Source organism: Pleuronectes platessa, chromosome 9 (assembly GCF_947347685.1).
Source record: "Pleuronectes platessa chromosome 9, fPlePla1.1, whole genome shotgun sequence".
NCBI lineage: Eukaryota > Metazoa > Chordata > Actinopteri > Pleuronectiformes > Pleuronectidae > Pleuronectes > Pleuronectes platessa.
The window spans coordinates 15,391,610-15,419,384 of NC_070634.1; the positions used below are offsets into that span (position 1 = coordinate 15,391,610).

A 27,775-nucleotide genomic window follows, 5' to 3' on the forward strand; every position below is an offset into this window, starting at 1 on the left:
GTCGATCCTCGGTGAGCAGCGGAGCGCGGCTTGTCTCACAGAGCGCTGCCTCCCCGGACACGGCCCGCAGCAGACGAGGAGGAGGAGGACACGGCAGCTTCTTCGCGTCACACTTCGACAGTGCTCATTTATTCCGTCTCCTCTTCGCGGGGACACCTCGTCGAGAACCAGCCGCCGTGGCTCGTGAGTCGTTATATAAAGCGAGTAACGGACCTGGATGAGCGCGGACGTTCCGGCGTAGCGGCGCAACAACAGCCGCATGTGTTTGGCCGGGCTCGGCACTGGGAAGGAGACAGAACCCCTCGGAGCTGCGGGTGAATCCGTTAGCTGTGTGCGTGTTTTGGTGCTGAATTCATTCAAATAGCGAGCAGCTAGCTTTGCGCAGCGCGGCGGCGTGTTTCACTATTGTGTGCGTTTGATTTGAACCTAGCTAGGCGGCTAACGGGGACGCGCCGCTGCTGATGAACGATGATGATGATGAAGACTCCTTCACCACTCAGGCGCTAATGGCTCCGAATAACAGTCACATCCCGGTTTCGGTTTGAATTCATCATCGGATCCACCTTCAGCTCCAGTGAGTGCTCGGACCCGGTGGGCCCTGCTGCCGTCATTCATAAAACGGTCCTCAACGCGAAGAATGGGCCCATCTTTTAATTTGGACAACAAAGAATTCGGCTCCTGGAGACTGTAAGCTGCTTAGAGGAGCTCGTTTGAGCGTTTTTAGGCGAGCTAGCTTGCTGCCAGGCGGATTACTGTGGACCGCACCGCCCTCTGTCCCTCAACTGGACTAATTTGTCTCATTTTCCACGTCCCTGTTGTGTGCACCGCGCCACGATGAGCCCTCACACCGGGGACGCCGGCTCGGAAGTGGAGCCCATGCCGGGATACTTGGACCTCATCGCCCGAGCCTCCTCCACCATGCTGGGCGCGTGGAGGGACTGCAGCGCCTGCGGTCTGGAGCTCTCCAAACGGACTCTCCTGGATAACGCCTACATTACCTGGAGCGAAATCGCCCTGTTCTTCTTTTGCGCCTTTTTGTGGACGCAGGTCAGGCGGGGACTGACAGAACGTCTGTTTCAGGTGGGTGACACACGATCGCAACACACACATGCGCGCACACACACACCGATCTCACCTCCCAGTGTCCCATTGGGCCATTTATCTGCTTCCCTAATTAAAGGATTTAGCAGCTAATTCCTCCCACCAGAGCCCCGGCACCGCACAGGTGTGGCCGGCGAGGCTGCCATCTCTCTGGGGCTGTTACTGGAGGCACGTGCTCCCTGTGGATCTTAGCAGGTGACAGCTGTGAGCACATATTTGGACCAGTTGAAGTTTAAAGATAACAACAACAACAAGTCAGCAGGAACATTCGTAAAGCTCGAACACAGCCACGGGGTCAGGGCATATTAACCCGGGCCTCACAGTTTACCAACAGCTGCACACCGAGTTCACCGGAGGTCCTCGTTTGAGTTCAGTGCGAGTCATTCAAGATGGTGGCAGATTTAGTGCAGTGAGGAAATGTACACATGAAACCCAGTCAGCCCTTACAGATGTATGCGGTAGCTGCCTCTATGTGTGTGTGTGGGGGTGTGACAGGGGACTCCCAGGGGAAGATATGTGTGCATGTAACACAGTCCACACCCTAATCTCTACATGACTTGGGCAAACATTTGAACTGATAATGTGTAGTAAATAAGTGATGAGACACAGTTTTTGTTGTTGTGGCTCTTTTGGAAGAATGTTTGTGTAGTTCGTGTTACTTGAAGTGCAAGTTTGATTCCCTCATGCACTACACAAGCAGCTATGGGCGTTTCTGTTGCCAACTACTCCAGTAAAGTATTGTTTTATAGCTCCCAGATGATGTATCATAAATACTGCCGGTAGAGACTCTTAATGCTGTTCTTCATCTCGGATCCTTATCTGAGACAAAGTACAAGTGTCCACTACAAGCATAAACTTTTTTACATAAATATATGCTGATTGAATACAATCTACATATTTCTATATTCTTTCCTACCTCGGCCATTTAAAAAGACTAAATTTATGCCAGTGCTTTCTGGGGCATAGCGGCATGGTCATTAATTGCAATTATGTCAAATTACAAGTGGTGCACATGTCCTCCCCTCCTCTCTCTCTGTCTACGTCTCTATTACCCCATACAGATAAAAAAAACAGTGTATGGGATTTTTACCCCCAAATCAATATACTGCATATTCTAAAACAATACGTCTTGGTGGGAAAACCCATAGTGCAGCCATTTGTGATCTAACTATGAAGGTGAAAATTCCGTTTTAAAATCTACTAGCTATATACTAGCTTTAATTTTGGAAATGTGACTGAGCAACTGTGTTGGGAAAATACACCACGCTGCTACCATAAAAGTTAAAAACGTCATTCTTTACCTTTCTAAGGACCTAGAGAGAGCACTTACAATCCTGCAGTGTCTCTAAAAGCAACATCACTATATTGTTCTTGACAATATGTCTCTCTGCGGCCAGATACTCAGGCTGATGCTCTAACAGATTGGCTCTATGCCCAGGTCTCCTACATCAACCTCCCGAGTACCTCCCCCCCGTCGGTGCTTCCAGGGAGGGGTCCTCTCTCCACAGATTGGCTGGATGTTGCCTCAGGCTCGTTATGCTGCCAGCGTTGTGGGTGGGGGTGTAGCATGACGTCCACACGTGTTAGACGCTACGACGATGATGCTATACATGCTGCTGAGCACCATTACATGTCATCACCACATGTTCAAAGCCAGATGTGGCCAGAGAATGCAAAGAATGAGGCCGGTTTTCCCCTTCACCTCATGTATGTGTGTGTGACTCACTGACTCCTGGAACTGACGCTCTGAGATTATAAGTTCTGTGAAGGGAAGGAGGATGTGAGTTTTATTTTTATAGAGATGAATAAAGAATCAGTCAGCGAGTCTTTAGTTATTTAATTCCAACTGGTCATTGTTTACCCGAGTAATGAAGAGGATGGTTCAGTGTTGGGGCAGCTGTGCTGAGCAAATGCTTTACAATTATTGCTGTTATACATCACAAAAGCTGAGCTGGGTGGTCAAAGGACTAAACAAAACTCTTTGAGGACCTATATGAGCACAGCGTATACCACTGGCTTGAACACAATAGGGTGCTTTCTCACTTGTTAAGTTGAAAATTAAGAAAGCCACAATGCATTCAATAACCTGTCAGTAATGATTGATTGTGGTTTTAACAGCGATAAAGTAAACAATTAGTAAGGGCGCTGATTTACAGCAAAGTGGAAATCAGAGAACAATAGATTACACAAAGACAATTAAGAGTACACATACTTATGTGCAGAGCTCATGCGACCTTATTGATGTTACATGTTAAATGAGACACCAGCGGCCATAACAGTGTGATCCTATCCTGGGATCTTTTGAAAACTGTGATAATGTGATGTGAGAGATGAATGTTTGATCCATTGAAGTGCTTTGAAAATGGCAAATGGAGCACTTAACCAACCAGTCATGTAGCAATAGAGCTGATGGATATTTGTCATCTCATGGTCAGGTTTTTATGAATTTGTTTCTTGTTTAAAATCAAACCCATTTGCTGAAGTTGCCAAGGCAAAAAAAACAAAAACATTACCTGTTCATTTACTTAAATGACTTCCAGTTACCTTTGCAGAATGAAAGTTGACCCACTTAAAATCTCAGCCTCATTTTGGTCTGCAGTTTTTGCCGCGCAGGTCACAAATGTGGAAGCAGTCTGTGTGGTATCTGCATTTTTGACTTTGGGATATATGTATGAAGTTTCTGTCTCCATGGGGACAAACTGTTGTAAAACCTCTGCTGGACTTTCTACAGAATATATTCATTCATCTATCTGTTGCCCTCGGGGCGTATGTTTACATGGCTGTTTGTAACTTAGCAGGATTATGCTAAAACTACGGACCCAATTTCCACAAAATCTTTTGTAAAAAGGCAGGGCATTACTCAAATTAGATTCCATTCCATTCTGGATTGATTCCATATTACCAGTTCGATCCAGGAAGCCTCCTTCCCTTTCTTTACTATGGTCAGATGGGGTGTCGCCCTCCGGGTTCATCTTTATTTCTGGAGAGTTATATTCACAAAATCCAGTCACATGGAGGTTTCATCCTTTCTGTTTCTATGTAACCCAAAGAAGGGAAAGCAGGTTGCACATAGTAACACCATGTCACAGATCATTGAGCGTGCGGTAGGCTGAGGTGAGCGAGTGTGATGGGGGTGGGGTTGACCCCAATGCACAGATCTCTATGGTCCTTTGAGTGTTTGTCGTCATGTTTCACATTCGGTTGATGCTCGAGCGCATGAATTGCAGCAAAACATATTCAGGTCAAATTAAACACAACTTGTTTATAGGCCACTTGAGCTCCAGTGTTCCATGAACACACTGAGCAATGCTCTGCGTTATCGGTTCTCTCTAGTCACACTGAAACATTAAGATTTAAGGAAAGATGGACACATCCTTCCAATCTCGATGTGGCTTCACATCGAGACTGGTTGAAACGCATTGAACAATCCACTCTGCTGTAACATTTAAAAATCTTCTAACATGTCACACAGGAAACTGAAAGTAAAGTTCTCTTTCCCCTTTTTTTTTTATAACCTCACACTTCACAAACATTCTTATCAAAGTGGATGCAGGCTTTTCTCTCTGTTGCCGGTACATTACAAATAGGTGTTCTTCATGTGAGGTTTCAGAAATAGAATGTACTGCATATTATCGTTAGTTTATATTTTGTTAGTCAAAGGCATGCACTGGTCGATTTTAGCAAAGACTACAAAAGTACTAATGACTGAACAAGCATGCCCAGGGCCATGTAGTCTCACGCGAAGGTAAGGACGTTGTGGTAGTAATACTGGGCACGGCAGACGCCTGTGCAGGTAGTAACCAAACAACTGGTACACAGCTGCCATTGTGGTTGTTTCTGGTGCATGCTCATTACACAAAGCAACAGCGAGCATGCGCAAAGTAAGCTGTGACATCATTTCCCAAGCACTCCGTTTCACATGCACACAGATCAAATCTTTGTTTTAGTGACTTAAAATGCTGATTGCATTTGGAGGAGGGAACCAAAGACAGAGGAAAATGTTTGCTTCTGCAAAATATGCGCGTGACTGTGGACAGGGCGAAAGAATGTTTAAGAAGAACAGAGACTGAACGATGCCGCTTAAGTGTGGCAGAAGGCGGCAAAGCAAAAGGATGGGGCAATCGGTGAGTGTGAACAGACAAATAAGGAAGAGGGAGCCAGAGGAAGGAAGGAACTGCTGAGGGAAGTGGGCTGAGCAGTTGTGTATCTTGGCTCAAGCCTGCTGACTCAGCATGCAGCAAGGAATCGGCAACGCAAATGCACACATGCATTTATTGGTGAAAGGACATATGTTCACTCACACACGCACACAACTTCTGCAACTGAAGTACAACTGTCCAACTTTTCTTTCCATCTTGAAAGGGGCAACACACACATGCACTGCTCAGTACAGAGCAAACAAGGCAGGCAGTGGTCAAACCCTCTCAGCAGCAGCAGTTTATGCTCACACTGATGCCTCCCATAGCCCCTCTCTCACACACACACACAAACACACACACACACTGAAGCCGTTACTCAAGGCCTGCTCCAGCCTTTTTGCAGCGCTTATCTCCCTGCAGAGGGCTGTGTGGAAACCTCTCCCCCTGCTGTTGTTCTGAACGTGAAAGCATCCTGAGGTTTGACAGGGTCCCTGAACCACAGATCCTAGATCACCCTTCACTAAGCTCCTGCTCATTACTGTGCATTAGAGCCGCAGGGAGAAACCTGACACTGGACTTGTGGTTGAGGGGAAGTGCTGTCCATTCAGCCAAAAGTGCCCACTCAGGTGAAACCTGCTTGTAATTTTGACACGGATTGCCGGCAATTGTTCCTAAGTTTGGTTATTATAAAGTCATATCCTCTTACACCCTCCTCCTCTCTGCCTTTTCCCCTCATCTCTCCTCTTGTGACCCAGCTATCTAATTCATCATCACATGGCATATTGGCATGCAGCACTTTTAACATAAGCTGACACGTGATCGATGGCTCCTTGTGTTTCCACCTGTCATACATCATAAATACAAAGCACTCAAGGGTTCACAAAACTGTTTGCACCGCTGTTTGACATCGAGTTTGAGCTGCTATCAATCACAATTTGTCACTTTGATATACAAGGTTATATAAGCGTAATTATACCCATCAAATTTGTCCACAGTGTTTTTGTGTTTAGATTATAATATAACTAATGCTTGACCTTCTGTGTACACGTGTGTAGAAAGTTGAGGGTCGGATGCCTTTCTGATTCCTGGATTTTCTGTTTTGTATCATTTGAAAAACCTTCACGTTTGTTGAATTAAGCAAAACATTAGAAGACGTTTCCCAAAAGTTGTAACAGGCAATTTTTTCACGTCTGCTTTATATTTGGTAAACCAAGCCAAAGATTAATGAATTATGAAAATAGTCGTTAGTTGTATCTCTACTCTTTATCTGGGGAACAGAAGAGTGTGTAGCCTTTAGGCACGCTCAGAAATTCTCCTTTTTTAATATACACAATATTTGATTAAACTGTAGAAGCTTTTTTTTCACAACGTAATATACTGTGGTAAGGCTCTTGTGATCCTGAATATAGAACTCGCACTAAAGGAAGGAACAGACTGGTCGGACACGCTTCAGTCTGGTGAATCATCGCAGAAGCATCCGTATATACCACCAGCTACAAAGCAGGCTCATGTATCAGCTCTGTTTGCGGACTGTGCCAGTCGGGCTCTGTGCTGGTCAGCGCGAATGTGCTGCGAGGCCTTGACTGCGACGGAGCTGCTCTGGCTGGCCTCTCGATCCTTTTCCTGTTCCTCTCTCTTTCTCTGTCACTTATTCGCCTCTCGATACACACAGTGGACAGTCTCTGATAGACACAAGAACACACTGTCACTCTAGGCTTCACACTTGGCAGCGGCCTCTGTTCTAACAAGGCCATGATATAACAGTGTTTGTGTGATTGAGGAAACCAAAGATTATTTTTGCCTGTGAAGATAGTACATTATATGTCATGCATATTTTTAGGCTTTTCTATGTCCATGTATGTGTCTTTTTACATGCTCACATGTGTGGTTCATTCACATCCACAGGGTTTTGATAATGTTTTGGTTATCAGAAGCAGCAGATCTGCTCTGGCCCTGACCCTCTCTTCGTGTCTTTTCTCCCTCTCTATCCACCTGTCTGTCTTTGGGATAGACTGGTACATCCCCATGGTGTCACATTGAGAAAAGGAGCACTTTCCTGCACCTAATGTGATCCAGATAGTTTCCTGTGGCTTTCCTCCTTGTCCTCTTCCCCAAATTCACCTCATCTCACCGTTCCATCTGTCTTTATGTCTCCTCTATCCTTATGTCTTAGGTCTTGACCTAATTTTTTAATCTCTTGTGGTCTGTCCTCTTGTTTCCTTCTCGCTGTCTCGTCCCCACCCACCGAGTGGTATTGGGTTTGCATAGCAATATGGCTAGTTAGCACAGACTTCAATGTAGAGAGGATGTTCTAACTAAATGACTCCAGCTTAAAGTGTGACTCAGAGAGACCACACCGATGTGGGTAATGCAAAACAAATTCTGATCTGGAACAAAGTCAGGATGTAAGTTTGAGTTTATTTGGGTTTTTAGATCTTTTTTTTTGTTAGTAATAGCAGTGAAACAATATGCATAATGTAGATTTCAATAAAGACTGTGAAATTGAATTATCTAGATTTGAGTCCTTTAGAAACAAAATTTCACAATACATTTTAGGACATAAGTGACCTATTTATGAGTTACTGTAAAGATAAATTATGTAGCTTCAAATCACTCAAGTGAATGAAAGCTGAAATAGGCACAAGGATAGTTCCTCTGTAATCCATACCTGAACCAATAACCTAACCTTAATCCAGACATCCGATCGCTAACACCATTAGATTGTGTAACAAGGCCTGTGTGCAGCACAGGAGCTAAGACCATCAGCCTGAGCCTAGCTTCTCCTAATATGTAGAAGATGCCGGTCTGTTTGAGAGACACACATTGGTGCAGACCCATACAGTAAGTTATCAGTAGTGTGATATTTACATTGAGTTATTACATTGAAATTCAGTATCATAAGCTTTTTTTTCATTTTGATAGACTACTGGCAATGATGACCGTTATTATATCACCATACATTAATAAAGCAGATAACATGTGGCTTGAATTACACAAATATGCATCTTGACCGATTGAAGTTGAATCTTTGCCCATGTAACATCATCACATCATAGAAACACATGTTTTAACTAACCATCCCATGTGTGCATATTCACAAACAGGAACCCAGTAGAGCACAAACCTGTGCTAAGGCCCAACAGTCCCCCTAAATTCAATCAAGCTGCACCAAATTCCACACACTCATGGATATCAGTTTCCTGAATAATCATCAGGATCCATGTGTGCGTGTGGGTGTGTGTGTGTTTTTAAACCAGTTTTAGATTACCTGGGGCGATAGTTATTGTGAGCTCATGACCCACAACCTGGTGTTGAAATAGAGTGTTGAAGATACACAAACAAATGCATGCACTCATATTTTACACACAATCAGTCCTCATTTTCTCTGTGTGTTGCCAGTGGCATGGCTACTGCATTATGAATGATGCCATATGTCTTGGAGCTGTCAGTTTGCACCGGGAGCAGCTTGAGTGAATATCTTAGCATCACCATGTCTCATACCGTCATGTGTCTTCTTTTCCACTCCTTTTCTGTCGCTGAACATAGATATTTTCCCTCTGCAGAGCAGGGACATATAGTATACAGTATAGTGGCAGAGACAGAGATGACACTGTGAAGATTATATTTGTATGTGGTCATCTGATATAGCTATAGGCCGTGTGACCACACATAACAAGCTTGATGGTGTTCCTGCCCATAGCAAAACGGAAAAAAGCATATAAGTGTTCAACTGCATCAAATACATGATAGCAATTTGCTACAGTGGGACTGTTGTGCTGTACACTGTTTCTGTTGTGTGTGGAATAAATATGTTTGTCCCTGCAGCGAGGAAAAATGCACAATCCTTAACCAAAATTTCACTGCAAGTTTGATGAATGAATGAATGCTCATGATAATGTGAAGGAAATGGGCTGTATTTATATTGCAGTTTTCTAGTTTTATCAACCACTCAAGGCACTTGATTCTATAAGTGCCATTTAACCATTTGAACACACATTCGCACAAAGTTTCTATATGCTGCAGTTTTTCTATCACATCATTCACACACAGCTGAATAGGACAATTTGGGGTTAAGTGTTCATTTTTGTCATCATTGGAGTTGACTATCTTGTGTTCCGTATGATACATTTTTAGAAACTGCCTGTACACAAAACTCTAAATTGAAGGAAATGGTTCAATGGAAATCTTTGTTTTCTTAGTCAGAAAACCCACATCTTAATTATTATTGTAAGAGCATGACTTGGCAAGTTACCACAATACTAGTCTGTTGATACTTTGTCCCAGTTCACATAATACACCATCCAGAGATTTTTCCTTAAGGTCCCAACTGCCCTAAAATAACTGGTACATTTTCCATTTGCTTTCATGCACCTCAGGCTGGACTCGGCTGCAAGACATTTTAAACCTGAAAGTCGAGAATGAATGTGTACATTACATTTACATTGTCATTTGGCAGACGCTTTCATCCCTAGCGACTTACATTAATATGCATTAATCATTTATGAATAAACATGAATAAACCTCCAGTAAAGCTAACTATTATCAGCAAAAGACTTACACAAAATTGTTGTCGTGGAAGTGAATGTATATTTAAGCTTTTAAGGATTTGCTATGACGTTTGTGTTCATTTACCTTGAAGCCCCAGGAGTTAATATGGGAGCTAATTGTGGTGTTAATGCCTCCACTGGGATCAGCTAATAGCCTCAACAAAGAACATCGTCTCTCTCACTCACTCTCTCTCACTCTCTCGCTCTCTTTCTCGCTCTCTGTCTCTCTCTCTCTCTCACACACAAACCCTTACACATACAGTATGTGCTGGGGAATCATGTGCATCCTCACTCCCTAAAGACAGAAGAGCTTCAAACCCACTCCTTTGAATATATTTACTAAATATATTGATTGTTTCTCTGTCGCATACTGAAATCTGTCACATATTGAAATCACTGCAGATGTATGACTCTGAATAACTACTCGGTACAACCTAAATGTGTAACATTGCTAGGTTTCAAACTGGTCACATTTCAAAGAAGTCTCCAGTGGTCTACTCTCGTAAAGGTAAGGGGTTTCAGAGCGTGTTTCCTGTCTCATTACAGACTGCTGCAGTAGACTTGCATAAACTGTTTATTTTCCAACTCATGGTAGTTAGGTGGGTCATCGGCACTTGTCCACTCACGTACTTGTGTGCAAATATTTCTTTCAGTGTTTGTTTTAATTGTGGTTTTAATCAAATCAGGTTCATGTGCTCAGCCAATCTCTTGTTTCAGTATCAGTTTGGCAGTTTTAGACTGGTCATCTTGAGTAATGGGCGTTTTCCTGCGGGGCCAGCAGCATCCACAGGGGAAAATATCAAATGCTGTTTGATCATACATAAGGCAAGCTTCATCCTGATGTGCTTTATAAATTCATCAAATCCCATGATCCTCTGGAAGGAACCTTTTTTCCCTAATTTCCTGTGGTGAAAAGCACACAAGCCTAAACCTGATGACATAGAACATCTGTGGCCATTCTCTACAATATACTGGTGCAAAGAAAAACTGGTTCTAAACCATATATTGGCCCTGACAGGACTGGTACATTACAGGAGCACTAGATTGTGCGCATATACAATGAGTGTGTCTTCCTGTGTGTGTTCTTCATCATTGTAATTTGATTATTAAGTGAATTAGTGTCACTCACATGTCTCTTTCTTCATGGTGAGGCCCACACAGGACATCTTTAATCTGTTAACAGTTTATTTTTATCAAGTCACATACAGAGCATTTTCAGACCCACTCATTCTTTTCACATGTTGCAGGGTTGTGTTAAATCATTTAAAATAGTTTGACCTACTTGTTGAAGATTCTTCTACTTTCTACCGAGCAAAGACTCAGAATACTCGTGTTAAGTTGTATTTCCGTTTAACATTTAATCATTATGCTGTATTTAGTTTAGATAGATGTGAGGTCAATTCATTTAAGCTATTTTAGCATAAAGCTACAACATAACATGTCAAACAAATGCAGTGGGTCTGGACTCTTTCTGAACGCACTGTGCAAAGTAACAGCTGACACATCTCCCAGCATGCATCACCACTGCCGGTCATCACCCTATCCCACTTCCAGTAGGACGACAAACTATGGGTGTGTGGGGGGGCCATGAATGAAAAAGCTACCATCAGTGAGATGGATGGGTGAAGGAAAAGTTCCAGGGCATTTTCACATACAGCATTTTCCCATTCCAGACCTGTGAATAGGTGAAGATTGGTTCCATGATTGCAGAACTAGGTCATTGGGTTTAACACTAAATAAGTAATTCTCCTATACAGCTAGCTACCTTTTTACCCAGGTACATCCATGACAAATAGCTGCAGCAAAAGTATGAATGCGCTCCACCCTGCTCTACAAAAGATGTTGTGATAGAAATTTTACTATTAGGGCAATGATTAATATGAGGAACAACTTTGATCTTTAGACAAGACAAATGTCTCTCTGAGAAACCAGGGCGTTGATCCACCATATGATGTTATGTTACTTTCTCACCCTCACATTTACCTAACAGAGACTTTACAGCACGGGGATTTGTTGTGGTTGTAGACATTAATTCAGATGTTACACTCCAGGGGTCTGAGATAGAGCAGAAGACAGGATATTCATCACCTATTCTACACATCAAAGAGGTTGATGTATAACATTTGTTTTCCTCACTAGGAGGGGCTTGGAGGTGTATAAAGTGTTGCTAATTCTTGTATGTCATTGCTCATTGTATGAAATCTATTCCATGGTCTTGTACATTGATGCCCATCTGCAGATGTAGAATAAACTTCCAGAAAGACATTGTAATGACTTGTGCTTGACTATTGAGAAATTCCCATGACAATGTTCTATATATTTTATCCGCATGAAACTCTTCTGGTTAAATCATTGACTCAAAAAATTGACTTATTAATATCTCGTTCTGTGATATAGAGTAAAAAGTACAACTGGTGTCCTGCATTTTGTTAACAACCGAACACAATGAAGCATACTGATTTCACCACCACTCTGATTTGCACAGCTGACTGGTATTATCGAACCATCGGGCAAACTGATGGATAAAACATGATTTCCCTGAAAGAAAGCTTAAATAATTTCCACTGTTAGCCAACACGATCCGTCTATTATCAATGAGAGACCCATGTTTCTTTGTTCAGCTAAATTGTTGAACGAAAAAGGTGAATATAGAGCCAGCGGCCCCCTCTCACGTTACAGCTTCTGTGTGAACTGTAAATGACAGAGAGGATGAATTCCTCACTGGCAAGAGCTTCATCCCCGGTGGCAGCTGTCTGCTCATCACCACCCTAAGAACAAGGGGGTAGATGGGTGGTGTGGGCGGCTGAGATCATTGTATTTATAAAGATATTCATAATTCCCTGATAGGAATGGAGGTCGTCAGTGGAAACAGAAAACCAACTAAATAAGGTGGAAATAGTTGATTGTATCCTATAAAGCTCAAGAATAAGACTACTGAGGCAGTGTTGGTCTCAGATAAATAGGTTGTATTTGTTTGCCATCCATTGGATTACCCTTGGCAAGACCCCTTTGCCGAGGGTAAAAGATGTGTGTGGAAAAATATGGCGACCAGAGTGACGTCAGACCCAACATGAGAGGTCGAAGCTAGACAGAGCTAGAGGAGTGAGAGAGGATGTGTGTGTGAGAGAGAGAGAGAGACTTATTGAACAGATCCACACGATATGAGCCAGCATCCTGACTCACTGCCCCAGTTTATCTCCTTATGCAACAGGGCCCGCGGAGTCCATTCTCTCCTCTCTTGTCACTTGCTTCCAGGAAGGGCAGAGGAGGGGAGGGGATAAACTGAAAACTTTTTTCGAGAGAGGGTGAAAGGGAGAGCAGTGTTGGTGCAGCTGCAGATTAGCAGGGGAAGGAGATGAGAAGAGAGGAGGGGTGAGGAAGGACTGAAGTGGAACAGAGATGGAGGGAGTTTTTCGCCGCACTGTAGGGCTTTGTCAGTATCACCGAATGGCTGCTATGAAAACCACTTATTTGTCATCAAGTCTTTTTCACACTGACTCTTTTCCCCGCATAGATGCTCTACAACTTCCTCTCTTATTCTACGACATTACCTCCTCTACTTGTGTCTTAAGGCGGCTTCTCGTTCTTTGGCTGGGACACTGAGACAGTAGTGGAAAGTGAAATGAAAGCCAGTGATGTCAGTGTCTGTCTGTCAGAGAGAGGAAGACGGCAGGGGAGCCGCTGAACGGTCATAGGTCCCAGCTGAGTGTAATTCAAGACTCTGTCATTTATCGGAAAGAGGACGAGTGGCTTATCTCAGTGTCCTTGACCCACTATACCCTCACACTGTAGTGCTGGCACAGAAAAGTAAAGGCTGGATGGATGGAGTGTGTGGATAAGGCGACAGTGGGCAGGGTAGTACACAGAGTGGCAGGCTGTTTGTCTCGGAATTTGAAACAAAGATTTTAGAACCAGGATATAGAGAGATCAACTCTCCTCGCATCTGATAAAGAAAAGCTCTCAAATATACCTTTTAACAGGGAAACAAGACATATCAGAAGGTAATGTATACAGAGAAAAGCAGTGAAGTACATTTACAAAATGGACAATCGAGATGACCAAAGTATACACAGACTATATGTTCAGTGGATTATGATATGTTCTTATCATAATCACACACTGCACAGCGGTTCATAATGCTTTGAGGAAAGCTTTCACAACAAAGTTCCCTTCTATCTGCACAGTAAACTATAATTTAAGTCAAATTGCAAATTTTTCTTTACACAATTGTTCTTGTATGTGTTGATTGGCCAAAGCGGTGCTTTGCAGGTTTGTAGGTTGATGTCTCAACTTCATCGGTTTATATGACAAAAGTTGGGTTCGCCCTTTTCCTGGATTGAATTGTTTTTTGGCTTCAGTCTCTATGTTGGCACACTTATTGCATGTGTGTTGTGGTCCTGTTGAAATGAGAAGGCTGCATTTTATTCACACAGTCTTAATGTTGGTCTGAACATCTGTAGTGTAAGTGTCTGAGACTGTCAACTCTTTTTAGTGTTTCTGTTTTATGGTTTTAATGATCAGGTTTTTGAACTCCCCTCTTTAAATAGTGTTTCAGGTCTTTCTTGTATTCCAAAGCCCTACTCCTGATATCTCTTCTCTACACAAAGAAAGCCATGTGGCAGTAAAGGCCAGCATGGTAAATGTCGAACAATGACCAGTTCCAGTACAGCTTAATGAGCTAATGGGGCTAAATGAATTAGCTGATTAATCCGTTGACAGTAAATCAGTTATTCAAGAGCAATCTTCTGTTTTGAGGATTTGCTTCTTTTAATTACACTACTGTACAGTAAATATCTTTTGGTTTTGGTCTGTTGAGAAAGACTTTTGGCTTTTAGATAGATTTGTTTTGAGTGGCACGGTTGCACAGTGGTGAGCACTGTTGCCTCACTGCTTGGTTCAAATCCCTGTTTGGTAAGGGGCCTTGCTCAGTGTCTGCATGGATTTTCTCTGGGTACTCCGGATGTGTTGGCCCTGCGATAAACTGGCGACTTGTCCAGGGTGTGCCCTGGGCCTGCCTCTTACCCAAAGTCTAACCCCCCTCCCCAGAACCTTACAGGATAAACAGTTTAGATAATCAATGTGTTTCTCATAATTTTCAACTGCCGAAGTTATCATTCAAATAAGCCCTGAACTGCAGAAATACATTATTGTAACTGTCACTACCTACCTGAAAATGTCCCCACACCACTTTGTTTTTAAAAGTCGTAGGCACTGTCATAACCAAACTGTCACTACTTCTACCAGCGGCCAGGAAGATAGAGAAGATGACCGGGAGAGAGGATAGATGGGATGATACAGGAACTAACAGTGGGAGAAGGAATATGCAGATAAATAGAGGAGATAGAATGTAAATATGTGAACATTAGTACGAGATGAAACAGCAGTGAGACGGCACCAATGGTGATTAACGGGTAAGATATATATGTCGCAGAGGCACGGCTGGTGTTTGCAGGAACCTGTATCAGGCTCTATTGTATTTCAGCCCTTTGTGATCATGCATGAGTGTGCCTAGGCTCATGTGTTTGTGTTTGACGGGGTTGTTGGGGGTATGTGATATGGTGGAAGATTGGAGGGGTGCTGTGTGCCGGCAGCTGGCTTCTATAAATAAATGTCGTAGGCAGGGGGGAGATGGGAGAGAGAGGGAGGGAGAGAGAGAGAGAGAGAGAGAGAGAGGAAGAGAGAGACTGATACAGATGTACTGAGAGACTTAAAAGAATGTGGTGAATTCCCTGCGCTCCAATAATGACTCGCTCGACATGCGGAGCAACCTATCAGCAGCCCCCCAGTGGGGTCATGTGCTGGCTTCATGCTAACTGTCTTTTGTGAAATGTGTCACGAAGGAGAACCACAAAGTGTTTTGCTGTTACATTTTTATCTCGCATCAGTGTTGCCCTGTCAGCTTCCTTCCTGCGTTGACTCTGGAGTGTGTGACGCAGGGAACTCATCCCATCCAGAAAACATCAGGAAAAAAGAAAAGTAAGGGAGGCAAACAGAGTAAAGGTCAGTTTAGAAGGTTTAAACAGAATTGCTGAGAACGTGACTGTCAAAGACGTCTGTACATTGAGGTCATGTTGTTTTTCTTTTACCATTTGTTTGTTTGTTTGTCAGAAGGATTACACAAAAACAGATATTTGGTGGAAAAACGGCATATGAGCCAAGAAATAACCTATTCAATTTTGCTGCGGCTTCATGTGAGGGGGCAGAGGTTTATTTTCTTTTTTCAATTTCTGTAACATTGTGAGACAGAGCCATTTTTAACATTTCCACTGATATGGATGACATATCAAGTGAATTTAAATGTTGTCTCATAAGGGGACTGTTGGGCCTTAGCGTAAGGTATGCACTCTACTGAGTGTCTTTCTAGTTTGTCATTTAATCGCCCTGTCGGATCATGTCCTGTAGACGAGCTGCTTGGTAACGGCAACTGATTGAGAAGTAGTGTATCACTGACAGAGGCAACTTTCATTCTCCTGCCTCCAGTTACACTGGGCGTGTGTGTGTGTGTGTGTGTGTGTGTGCTTGCGTGTGTGTGTGTGTGTGCTTGCGTGTGTGTGTGTGTGTGTGTGTGTGTGTGTGTGTGTGTGTGTGTGTGTGTGTGTGTGTGTGTGTGTGTGTGTGTGTGTGTGTGTGTGTGTGTGTGTGTGTGTGTGTGTGTGTGTGTGTGTGTGTGTGTGTGTGTGCATCCGTGCGTGCATCCATGCAGGGTTGGGTTCAATTCCCTGCCTTGGCCCAGCCATGAAACACTGAACACCTGCCAGTCTTCCTGCAGAACCAATGATCCTAGTTTACCTGTCGGCCAGCGCCTCCATGTGTGTGTATGTGTGTTTAAATAGTCAGTATGGGTGGGGCCATGTTATCAGGCGACATCAGTACATCAGGAGCCTTCTGTCTCTGACTTCCTCTGTTTCTGCTTGCATAGCAAACCACGAACAGACTTGTGAAAGACATACTTCTGTCTGCAGTCTCATGTGTGTAACATACTCTAGCTGTACTGATTATGTACATGTGTATGAGGGAGATAAGAACGGGAGAGTGTGTGTTAATGCAAATTAGATAAATACTTTAATGTTTAGACCACATCCTGACACTGTTAGTAGCACTGGCAGAAGGTAAAAACAGTGGTTCAACTCTTTATGTCTCAATATAAACCACTGTTGCATTAGTTTTGTTGTTTCATTGTGTGTGAATCACTTCATAATTAATCACTGTAAGTTACTCTAGGATATCCCTCTGTGTCTATTGTACATGATATATGAAAATACTTCCATTATGGTCTTTACAAGGAAACCTGCAGAATCCCTACTTCCGTTTTAAAAGTGGATTATTATTATTATGTTTATTTGAGGATAAAATGAAAAGTGTCCTCTTGGTTTTAACTTCCTTTGAAGCCCATTTGTTTTCTGCTGTCAGTGTTTATTAGTTTAGAAAAATGTGTCATAAAAAAGCATTTATTGCCCAAGCAGGCAAACATTCGATCCATGACTTGTCTCTAAAGGTTCCATCTGCATATCTATGCAGAAATTTGAAAAAGGTTTAAAAGCAAATCTATGAAGATATGAAGCCGTCCAAGCAGTCCATTTAGAAGCAACTCAATTTCCTGTCAGCTCAGAAGCCACTGAAGTGCATCGACAGCCTGTGAGCAATACTCGTAGTGAAGTGTTTGCTCCTCCTCACACATTGAATTGAAGTCTTTATGTTGAATGTTTAATGCTGTTCAAGAACACTGTCTAAAGGAATCATACCCCTGCAGATCACCCAGCTGCATGTCTGAGGAAACGGCTAAATGATTTCTGTGTGTCACTGCCTCACACTCCCTCCCCCCCACCCGTCCCTCTGTCTGACTCTGGTTCTCCTCTCTGCTCTGTCGCTGCAGCCTTTAGCACAGTGGTGCAGGCTGCTGCCCAAAGATGCTACCAAGATGCCGGAGAGTGCGTGGAAGCTGGTCTTCTACAGCCTGTCGTGGTCCTACACCTCCTACCTGCTCTTCTTCAGCTCCTACTCCTTTTTCCACGACCCGCCATCTGTCTTCTACAGTAAGATACACAAAAACAGATGATGTGACGTCATGTGAAGTTTATGTACTTAGCGCCAGTCATGTTTAGGATCTGTTCAACTCTTCTAATTGCCATTACATTCAAATACAAAGACGTGTGAAGGCTAAAACCAATCTGAGAATCTATATTTTGGGAATATGTTGAATTGAAATTGACTTGCGCTATTATTATGAACCCAGAATCAATTATTTGGTTATGTAAACCTCAGAGAAATTCTATTTAATATCACTGAAAGAGAGGGACTCTCTTAGCCTCCTTCTAAGGGCAGATTCAGAGCTGAAGTCGTTTAAATCTCAGGAGACAGAAGGCAGCAGCACAGTCTATTATAGAGGCTCAATGAGGGTAAAATGCCACTTTGAGTATTGAAGTGAATAGATTTTGAAAGCAGTGCATTCAGGATGTGCAGCCTAATGCTTCATGAATATTCTGACCATTGAGTTTAACGGGTCTGTCTGTTATTGATACAAAACCCCTCCAGAAAACCTGATTTACTAAGTTTTCAGTTCAGTTAATATTGTCCGACTATGGGAAATTCAGCTCCCAGCAAGGCACAGAAAAAGAGCCATGACAGTATGTACATACATTCAATCAATAAAACAACAATAAAATCAATTAAAGAGTTTTTAAGAAGGTTGATCAAAATCATAAAGTGCTATGTTTAAGTTGTTAACTTGGATTACCTCTCCTCTGTCACACATTTAAAAACAACCACAGTTCACCAAAGTGCTGCACAATAAAAGGAGACAGTAAAATAAAATGAAAATAAGAAAAGTAATATGTAAATTAAGCGTACGTATTGCACCAGGTACAAAAGGAAATACTAACATTATTTACATAGTACCTATCTAAACTATGTGACAAAGTGCTTCACACCAAAAAAATCCATGGCAAAATGAGGAATGAATTATAATAAAAGGGATTCAGTTCAGTTCAGTTTTGAGCCACATCATAACATAAAATGTTGAAGACCTTAAATCTATAGAGAAACAAATCTATTATACCTTGCCCCTTAACCTCTGAACTAAGTAGGGGGGGAGGAATTGGGGAATGGTCTTAGCTCCTTCAAATCGATCTTGCCTGTCTTAAGACCTGGTGAGGAAAGCTGTCGCTGGCCAATAATCTGTCTTGACAGTATTATCCAGTCTCACTACAGGAGGAAGTGCAAGTTATGTAAGTGTAAACCATTCAGCAACCCAACTGAGAACAAAAGTTTTCCTGATCTAATAGATTAAGTTCACCTCCACCACTCTGAGTGGAGCCAGCTAAGGCTGTTTGACAACGCCAGGTTCATCTAGAGGAGCGGCATCATCTCTAATAGCCGTCAGCTTGAGATGCACAGTGTAGTTTGGCTGGACTGTTGGGGAGAAAGAGAGAGAGAGAGATCTGAAGCTACACAGAGAAGGTGAGGATTTAGATAATGAGACATTTAAGAAACGGGAAGGCGTAAGCGAGGAGGAGCAGAGGTTGTGTATCCTGAAGACAAGAGAGGAAGCGGCCATCTGCAGGAGAAAAAGAGTGGCTCCTGTTCCCATGCCTCCTCTTGGCAGCTCCTCTGTCGCGATCCATCCAGCAGTTCTCTTCTCAATGTTTAATGACGGAAGGTCCAATCAATAAACATTACACACTGCCCGAGCGTAACCCCATCCCGCCTGAGACCAGCCTCCCTCAAACATCGCAAGAGAAAGTTTCCGTCCAACATCTGATAGCTTTCAGAGACATGAGCTCTCCTCGTAGCCTCAACACACATTTGGTTATCTGTGACCTGCAGTGTTTTAGGAGTCCCCCCCCCCCCCCCCGTAACGCTCTCCAGAGCAAACTGGTCCCCTCACACACTGAGTCCGCCAGCTGACCCTTCTCATCTGGCAGCCACGCCGGAAGTCACTGTTTATGGTTCAGTATCTGCAGATATTTGTAATACTCTGACTGTGTCCATATGGGTCTATGTGTGTATACAACAATGATAATGCTGTGTATACAACATATTCATCATCTGCAGCCGATTTGAACTGCACATGCGTCTTTACATTTAAGAGACTCGTATTTAGATTAAACATAGACGAATTAAACATATGTAAGTGTAAAGAAATGAACAAAGCAAGAGACATTATTTAGCAAATCCACGAAAAAATCCATGACTTTTTATTAAAAGATTAATTAAATAATTAGTACATGTAACTAAACTTGCCTAAGTAGGGTTTTCATACATTTAAATAATATAATTGTCATTAAAAAAGCTTTAGCAATCTAAAATTGGTTAGGCCCAACACATCATGCTGTGTTTTAAATCCACATCCTGGTTTTACAAAGTTATTCTGAAAGTAAGATTTTTTTTTTTTTTACTTTTATCTGTTTCTGGATGAGATAACTTTATCAAAATGCACATATTGACGGGAAATTATCAATTGGCTGAAGGCAGCCATAACTTTTGCAAAATAGAACAGCTGTTTTCATGAATGCACAATCTTAAATGAGTAACAATACAGCCATTTTATCATGTTCCTGTTGTGCTGCCTATAGAAATAAATTGTTTACATTTGGTGTTTTCTGATGTAAAGGCGTTCTCGTGCAAACAGGATAAACAATTATTGGCGTTCATCTCCCTCTGTCATTTAACAACAAATCCCTGAAGTTGAATGAAGCTGGTGATGGAGTTAGAAGACTCTCTTTGAGCTCCTGTATCGGCTCCTAACCGCTCCCCTCGTCTCCTTCCTGTTCCTCCAGACTGGCAGAGCGGTATGTCAGTGCCTACAGATATCGCCATCGCCTACCTGATCCAGGGCAGCTTCTACGGCCACTCCATCTACGCCACAGTCTACATGGACGCGTGGAGAAAGGACTCCTCCGTCATGGTGGTGCACCACATCATCACGCTGGCACTTATCTGCTTCTCCTACGCCTTCAGGTATTTTATTCCTCCACACACTTTTGACTTATAGGTTTTTATAGGTGAGTATAAAACTGTGACCGAACAGAGGAATAAACTTCAGCTGGTTATGCATCTGATATTTTAAGACCTTATTTCAAAGTGTCTCATCATCGAGTTTATGTCACGTCACCACATCGAGACAGTTGAGACACACAAATGAGCACAGATGCTCAGATTCATGTGAGTGATGAATTACACTGTGGTCATTGCAGTTCATTAACTCGCTTTCAGCATCTGGCAGCATTAACTACGGCTTCGTGCATTGTTGCACCCAAGAAAATGCAGAACAGAAACATATCGGGTTGGTTGTTTTTCATTTTTCTGGTCGGAGCCCACAAAAGAAACAACAGCCAACCAAACAAAATAAAACCATTTAACACAAAGCCTTATATGCACATAATGTTGTGTAGCTGAAAATAGTTATTTTACAGAAAACATGAGATAAGAGCCACAATTGTTACAGGATTGGGGAAAATGGATAAACCAAAATCTGAAATGCTTCAGTGGGTTAATTTCCAGTAATTCAATAAAAATGAAAGTAAGTGAAAGAATTGATTAAAGAGGGTGTTGCTGACATGTACACATTTTCTTTCTGTATGTTCCCTCAGATATCACAACGTGGGGATCCTGGTGTTGTTCCTCCATGACATCAATGACATCCAGCTGGAGTTCACCAAGCTCAACGTCTACCTGAAGACCAGAGGGGGAGGCTACCACCTGCTCAACGACATCCTGTCCAACATGGGCTCTGTCAGCTTCAGCATCACTTGGTGAGGCTCAGCAAACACACACACACACACACACACACACACACACACGCACACATTTTCCTGTCTAATTAGTCTTTGATAGACATGGTCATCATTCGGTTTGTGCTCTTCACTGTGGTTCTATCAGGTTCTGGTTCCGTCTCTACTGGTTCCCTCTCAAAGTGCTGTATGCCACGTGTGTGTCCAGCCTCCAGTCCGTGCCCAACATCCCCTTCTACTTCTTCTTCAACACTCTTCTCCTCACCCTGCTGCTCATGAACATCTACTGGTTCTTGGTGAGGACACGATACACAAATACTGCAGGTTCTACAAATCCATACAGGTTTTAGGATGATGTAGGTATAAAGTACAGGATACCAAGTTCCCTCGTGTGAGCCTCTGTGCCGGCGACAGCCTGTTGTCTGTCTGTTCAATATATACATATGTACTTTGGCACATCTTTCCTACTTGTGAACACGATATCTCATGAACTCCTTACAGGGAATTTATTTAACTGATTAGGATATGAGGTCAAAGGTAAAAAAAATCGGGTTTTTGGTCTTGTGAGCACACGAACAACACCTTGTGGGAATCTAATGAAATTTGGCTCAAACGTGAAAGATGAACTGTTTGAATTCCGGTGGTCGAAGGTGATCAACCGCAGGGAGGTTATTCTAGTCTTTTTCAGAAGTTTTATCATTTATGGCTCATGTTTATTTGTCTGGCACATTATGACATGATCTGATCCCTTTGTGTTTTCTGTTCCCCTCCCCCTCCTCTATGTTGCAGTTCATCGTTGTGTTCGTGGTGAAGGTGTTAAAGGTGAAGGAGGTAAATGATGTCAGGGAGTATGAGGAAGAGGACGGCAGCAAGGCGGCTGCAGCGGCAGGTCTTCACAGAAACCCTCAGGCAGCAAACAAGGATGCTGATGATGCTGGACATCACAACTCTGCCCAGGGGTGAGCAGCACGTTCACATGCTGTCATTTGTTAAAGCTAACACAGGCCCCACAGCCGGCTGTCGACAGGTTTTCACTTTAGATAGTGAGTTATTTTAGGAGCAGGCAGATTGGCAGTCGAACAAACCTGCTGTTCTAAGATGCTATTTGTGTAGTTCCACTGCTAAATGATTAATTTTAGCACCGGCCATTAACAAACTATTAAAGTTGTTGGGCAGCTGAGTGTACAAGAAATAAAGATACCCAAAGAGTGAGCCTAACCCTAACCCAGCTGGGCAACATTTTCTATTCAATACACAATATTCAAACAATCCACAGCATGTAGTTTCTCAGTTCCACATTGTTCTGCAGAGGAGCTGCTACTGCAGCACAATGTTTTTACATATAGGCTTTGATTTGAATATGGCCACAAATATGATTTATTGCCTTGTGTGAAAGAAGTCCCTTGTACTCAAATAAGTACTACACAGTACTACACAGTATGAAGCCCTGCATCTTCTGCTTCTGCAGATATTTCACAATTAAAAAACCTTTTTAAACAAGGGTTTAAAAAGGATTGTAACTCAATCATCTCTTCTGTTGTGTAAATGAGCAGTCGGCACTTTTCACTGGTGAGCTTTAAACAGGAAAATGCTAACTGGACTAAAACCAACGTGTATTTGTTTGAGCCTTATCTGAACGTATGGATTCCTCTGTTTTTATCAGCCTTGTAGTATCGGACCAACATGAGCAGCCCCTGTCATCTTCTGATTACTATCACTGCAGCCTTTGACCCCAACATCTCATATGACTCTGGAACTGCCGACGACTTCTTCCCCCACCCAGAATATTCAGAGTCAAAAAAGCCTGAAGGCAGCATCCACTGTCCCGTCGGGGTACAATTTAAATATTTGATAACTCGGGCAGATTGTGAGATTATCCCTGTTGCCTCCCCCCCTCTTCCAGACGGCTGGTGAAGATGCAGAGCAGTGCTCCCTCTGAGCCTGTGTAATAAGCGTCCTGTAGGCAGATGGGATCAAAGACGCTGTGACCATATGGACGTGTGATTAGGTGGCTTCTTATCGGACTGGCCTTGAACACCACTGATATCTCCTCTGCCTGCTAATTCACATCACCCACCTGACCAGCTTATTCTCTCCTCCTCCCCCCTCCCTCATCTCTCTCTCTCTGCAGGAAGCACGTGCAGAACGGGGTCACCAAAGAGAAGCATCTATAATGGGCTCTCTGTCGCCACCACCTGGATCTAGGCTACAAGTACAACCAAGACGCCCCCTGCGGGACGGCTCCCACTCAAATCGCAGCTCCTGAAGGGAGGAGTGCTTCAAACAGAAAAGGGAGGAGGAGACCCAGTGAGGGCGCATTGAGTTTTTTTTAATTTAATTTTTATCGGTTTTAGAACATTTGACTTCATCACTGTTTAGTTTTCGGTCTTGTTTTTTTTTTTATTAGAGCACTATGAATGTCATTTCAGGTGACTTTGTGTGTAATTGTTGCTAACTTAACATTCACTAGATTCAGTAGAAACCAACCGGTGTGAGCTGGGCTGTGATTGGAGTTACAGGCGCGTAGGAACTGTTATTATCATGATCAGCTCGGCAGCACAAAGCCCAGGTAAAGGATTAGTCCTGTTGTGGGTCAGTCGACCTGTAGTCACCTGTAGTAGCCCCCCCCACAGATAAGAGACAACTGACCCTGGCGGGCTGAGGCATGTTCGCCGTCACTCCCTTTCCTCCTCCTCCCTCTTCTGACTCCGTCCTCCCTCTTTCTCTGTCTAAAGGAGAAGAGGCAAAAAAAATAAAAAATCCAACCCGAGGGAAACATCCCATTCTCATGGGAGCTGTCTTTATGTCGGCCATGATGCTGGAGAGCTTGTCCGGTGCTGTTACACCACATGTATTGATTTCTCATATCATTGCACAAGTCAGTGGTGGCGACGGCACAGCTCTGCTCCCCCTCCCTGCATCCATTAGTGTGAATGGAAAAGCCACATAGATGTGTGTGTCGGTGTGTGTGTGTGTGGGTGGGCGGGTGTGTGTGTGTGGGTGTGTGTGTGTGTGTTTCAGGATGTGGAGGAGCAGCCGAGTCTTTTAAATCCACAACATTTCACCTCTCAGTTTGTCTCTTGTACTGATGATCAACAGGCGATGGGAATATTCACTCGTTCATTCCTGTATAGAAAAAAAAAAGCAAACCTTTTATTAATATTATTATTATTATTATTATTATTTTGATTTCCTGGTCTTTCCCCCAGCGTATCTGCTGCTGCACTGACATGAAGGCATTCAAGCTGAACGCTGCTTTAATGACAGCCAATTGCTGGAATTGATTGACTGGGTCTTAAGTTTCGCCCTCATGGTTTTAATTTGTGGAATCGAATCACGTTCCAACCCGTTCACATCGATCGGGGGGGTCCGAGGAAATAGGGAACAAAAGCCCACGGCTTGTTTTTAAGATTAAATTATGAAATAAAACATCATGTATGCACACATTATGGTATTTAGGAATGCATGATATCGGAATGATTTAAAAAAAATGAAAATTATATGAAATTGTCTTACAAAGGAACATTGAAGAAGAAAAAAAAATCATCTAAATGTGTAATCAAATGTCTTTATAAATGTCTGGAACTCTTCCTGAGCGGTGAGCAGCGGCGACCGCTGAACACACGTGACGTCGGCGGACCCACAAAGAAACGTTCGGCCGGCATCGAAATGTGAATCTTTCAGGTGAATCCTGCACACGGGAGGATGTTCGATGCCGTCGAACGCGTCAAAGTGAAAGGGAACGATTTCATTTCGACCGTCCTCTGTGGGTCCCGCCGCTCTACCCCACGTGTGATGAGTGCGAGCAGCTGCTGCACCTCTAGAAAACAAGGGATAATTCTACTCCTCCTACCTTCTCGATCAAATTCAAGCTCTTGTTTGGATGAACAGCTGCTTGTGCTGCTGGATCAGGCCGCAGATGTCGTCTGTCCGAAAGCGTCCGTCCTTTTGTTTTCTCTCAGTTTATCTGTTCGTCTTCCACATTTCTCACCTCAGCTATTTGAGGTGTTGAAAAAATAGTTTTTCCGCTATCACTTTTATTATTATTGTCGCTGTAGTTCAGGTTATAATTGTTGATTTATTTTGGAATTGCTGCTGTTTGAATTTGTTTCTCTGAGAGCACTGTCTGTAATCCAGGTGTTGTTTTTCTGCCGTGTCAGTGACGTTCTGCTCAGATCATCTCCAGGGACCAGGGAGACGTTCATCATACACAACAAACATCTGGATTTAGTTTCGCAATCTCGTCTATTTTAATCTGAATGCTGGCTCACTCATTTTTACTGTAGTCATTACACGTGTACTGTAATGTGACATGCTCTATCGGGCATGTCGCTGCGTGTGTAATATATCAGACACTGTGTCCGACTGGTCTTTAATGGCGCGGTGTTCCGACAGGAAGTGACCACCGGCGTCCTGCCTGCTCAACTGTGAGACTACAGTATGACAGTTTGTTGATTTATTGTTTTTGGTTATTATGTGATAGCAGATGACGAACGGGTGGGATGACGCCCACAGAGGCCTGTGATCTGGACTAGTTGCATCTGGTTTGGTACTAAGTGCAGAAGGTGCCTCTTCAGTTTCTCCTCCGCTGTGTCAAACTACAAACAGTGCTGTGACGTGTGAGCGGTGGGGGGGGGGGGGGGCGACATGATGAAGTACCTAATCACCACCGACTAAATCTGAGATTTCGTTTTATCATTAATATCCTGCTCACTGTACTCTAAACATCTCGGGGCGGATTCAGAACAATCTTTTTAATCTATTACATGTTTTCTGTTTACTTTATTCCCTCCCAAGATGGTTCTGACACACCTGTATAAGAGCTGTGATATCACCCTGTGTATTAATGTCAGCACATGAAATGATGTATATATTCTGATGAGGATTTTTGATCCATATCGCCCGCTCCTGACTGCTACGCCCACCACTGATGGAACTGTCCAAAACTGAATGAAGATTGAGAGAAAGTCATTTTATTTTTTCCTTTCTGATCTGATTTGGCTGATTCTTGTTTCAATGTTTGATACATTGGCTCACAGCTCACTGACACATCTTTGGTTTACGCTGTTGGACACATGTCGCCTGTGAAGCTCAGTTCTGTCAGACACTCCCCTTATGTTCAATCAGCAGAGTACTCACACTCACGGACATCAATTCCCTTAAGGCATTGTGTTTTCAGGTTGTGACGATGTGCGTACGTGAAGAGCACGTGGAGGTGAAATCAAAGATTAACCGATTAGATTTGAGTGGTCAAAGGTCACCGTGAACAGAGTCTGGAAAAACTGTATGTGAACATAAACTGCACTGGTTGGAGGAGGGATACAAACACAGCATGCTGATTTGAGTTTAGTCAAGATCGATGCATTATTTGATTGGAAATTGGTGAAGCATCAACAACAACAAAAAAGGATCCGCTTCAAAATTTAATGGCTTATTTTTTAGGCCAACGTCCAATCACTCCATCTAGTTTCCTGGAAATCTATTCTATTAAGAATTCTGCTGACAAACCGAGAGGGCTGAAAACAACCTCCTCAGGTCGGCATCTCTCGGCTCCGACCTTCCTCCAACATCAGCACAGGGAGGATCAGTGGGAACAGACCTGAGGCAGCAGCTCTGACAGAGACACTGTATCCCAGAGGCTGTGTTGGATGTTTTTGAAGTGAATGTAACGGGAGCTGTCTGAACTGACTCACAGGCGTCATGTCATCACAACACAAAGCATCTGCATGATTGTGCCAAATCGTCGCCCTGAATAACGAGGCGAGTGTTTGTGGGAGCTGGTGACGAGTGAAGAGGAAAAGCTCGTAGAGCGCGGCGGTCTGCAGAACAGCCCTGCTGGTGGTTCTTATAAATGCACTGTAATTTATTAGTATTGTTTTTATTGTTCATTGGTAGATCTAAATTAGAAAAAGAAAAAAAAGGGAAAGGGTGAATTTGGGATTTTTTTTATAAGGAATTTCTGGTTTGAATCACAATTTTAAATCAAGTGTATTTTAATTATTTCAACAAAAGTGTAAACTATGAATTGCCCCGTTTGTTTTGTTCCTCAACTGTTCTAAAAATCGGATCACTTTCTAAAATCGGACCACTTGATGAAGACTTGCTCTTTTGTAATACAGTTTTAATACCATTCAAGAAATGTTTTACTTTCACTGTTGCTCCTCTCCCATAAAATAAATAAAACGTGTCATTAAAACAAGGACGTGCGTTTCTCATGACTTTTTCTTTCTCATCGTTTATTTGAAATCACAACTGATAT

The 27,775-nt window shown here is 43.0% G+C and overlaps 1 protein-coding gene across 2 annotated transcripts; it reads left to right on the forward strand.

Moving 5' to 3' along the window:
* On the forward strand, window positions 1–27,718 carry cers1 (ceramide synthase 1). Of its 2 annotated transcripts, none has more exons than XM_053430023.1 (7): window positions 1–1,080; window positions 17,661–17,820; window positions 20,563–20,743; window positions 21,376–21,537; window positions 21,665–21,812; window positions 22,306–22,475; window positions 23,648–27,718. In XM_053430023.1, exons 1-7 carry the CDS (start codon window positions 835–837, stop codon window positions 23,688–23,690), a joined length of 1,110 nt encoding a protein of 369 aa, XP_053285998.1. In that variant the 5' UTR covers window positions 1–834; the 3' UTR covers window positions 23,691–27,718. The 2 variants fall into 2 exon arrangements, with proteins under 2 accessions (XP_053285998.1, XP_053286000.1); XM_053430025.1 differs by lacking the exon at window positions 1–1,080 and adding an exon at window positions 5,071–5,225.
* Window positions 27,719–27,775: the final 57 nt, after the last annotated feature.

Coding starts and splice junctions, on each gene's coding strand:
- cers1 (XM_053430023.1), top strand. CDS start 835: ATGAGCCCTCACACCGGGGACGCCGGCTCGGAAGTGGAGCCCATGCCG. Junction 17,821..20,562: donor CCCGCCATCTGTCTTCTACA/GTAAGATACACA, acceptor CTGTTCCTCCAG/ACTGGCAGAGCGGTATGTCA. Junction 21,813..22,305: donor TGAACATCTACTGGTTCTTG/GTGAGGACACGA, acceptor TCTATGTTGCAG/TTCATCGTTGTGTTCGTGGT.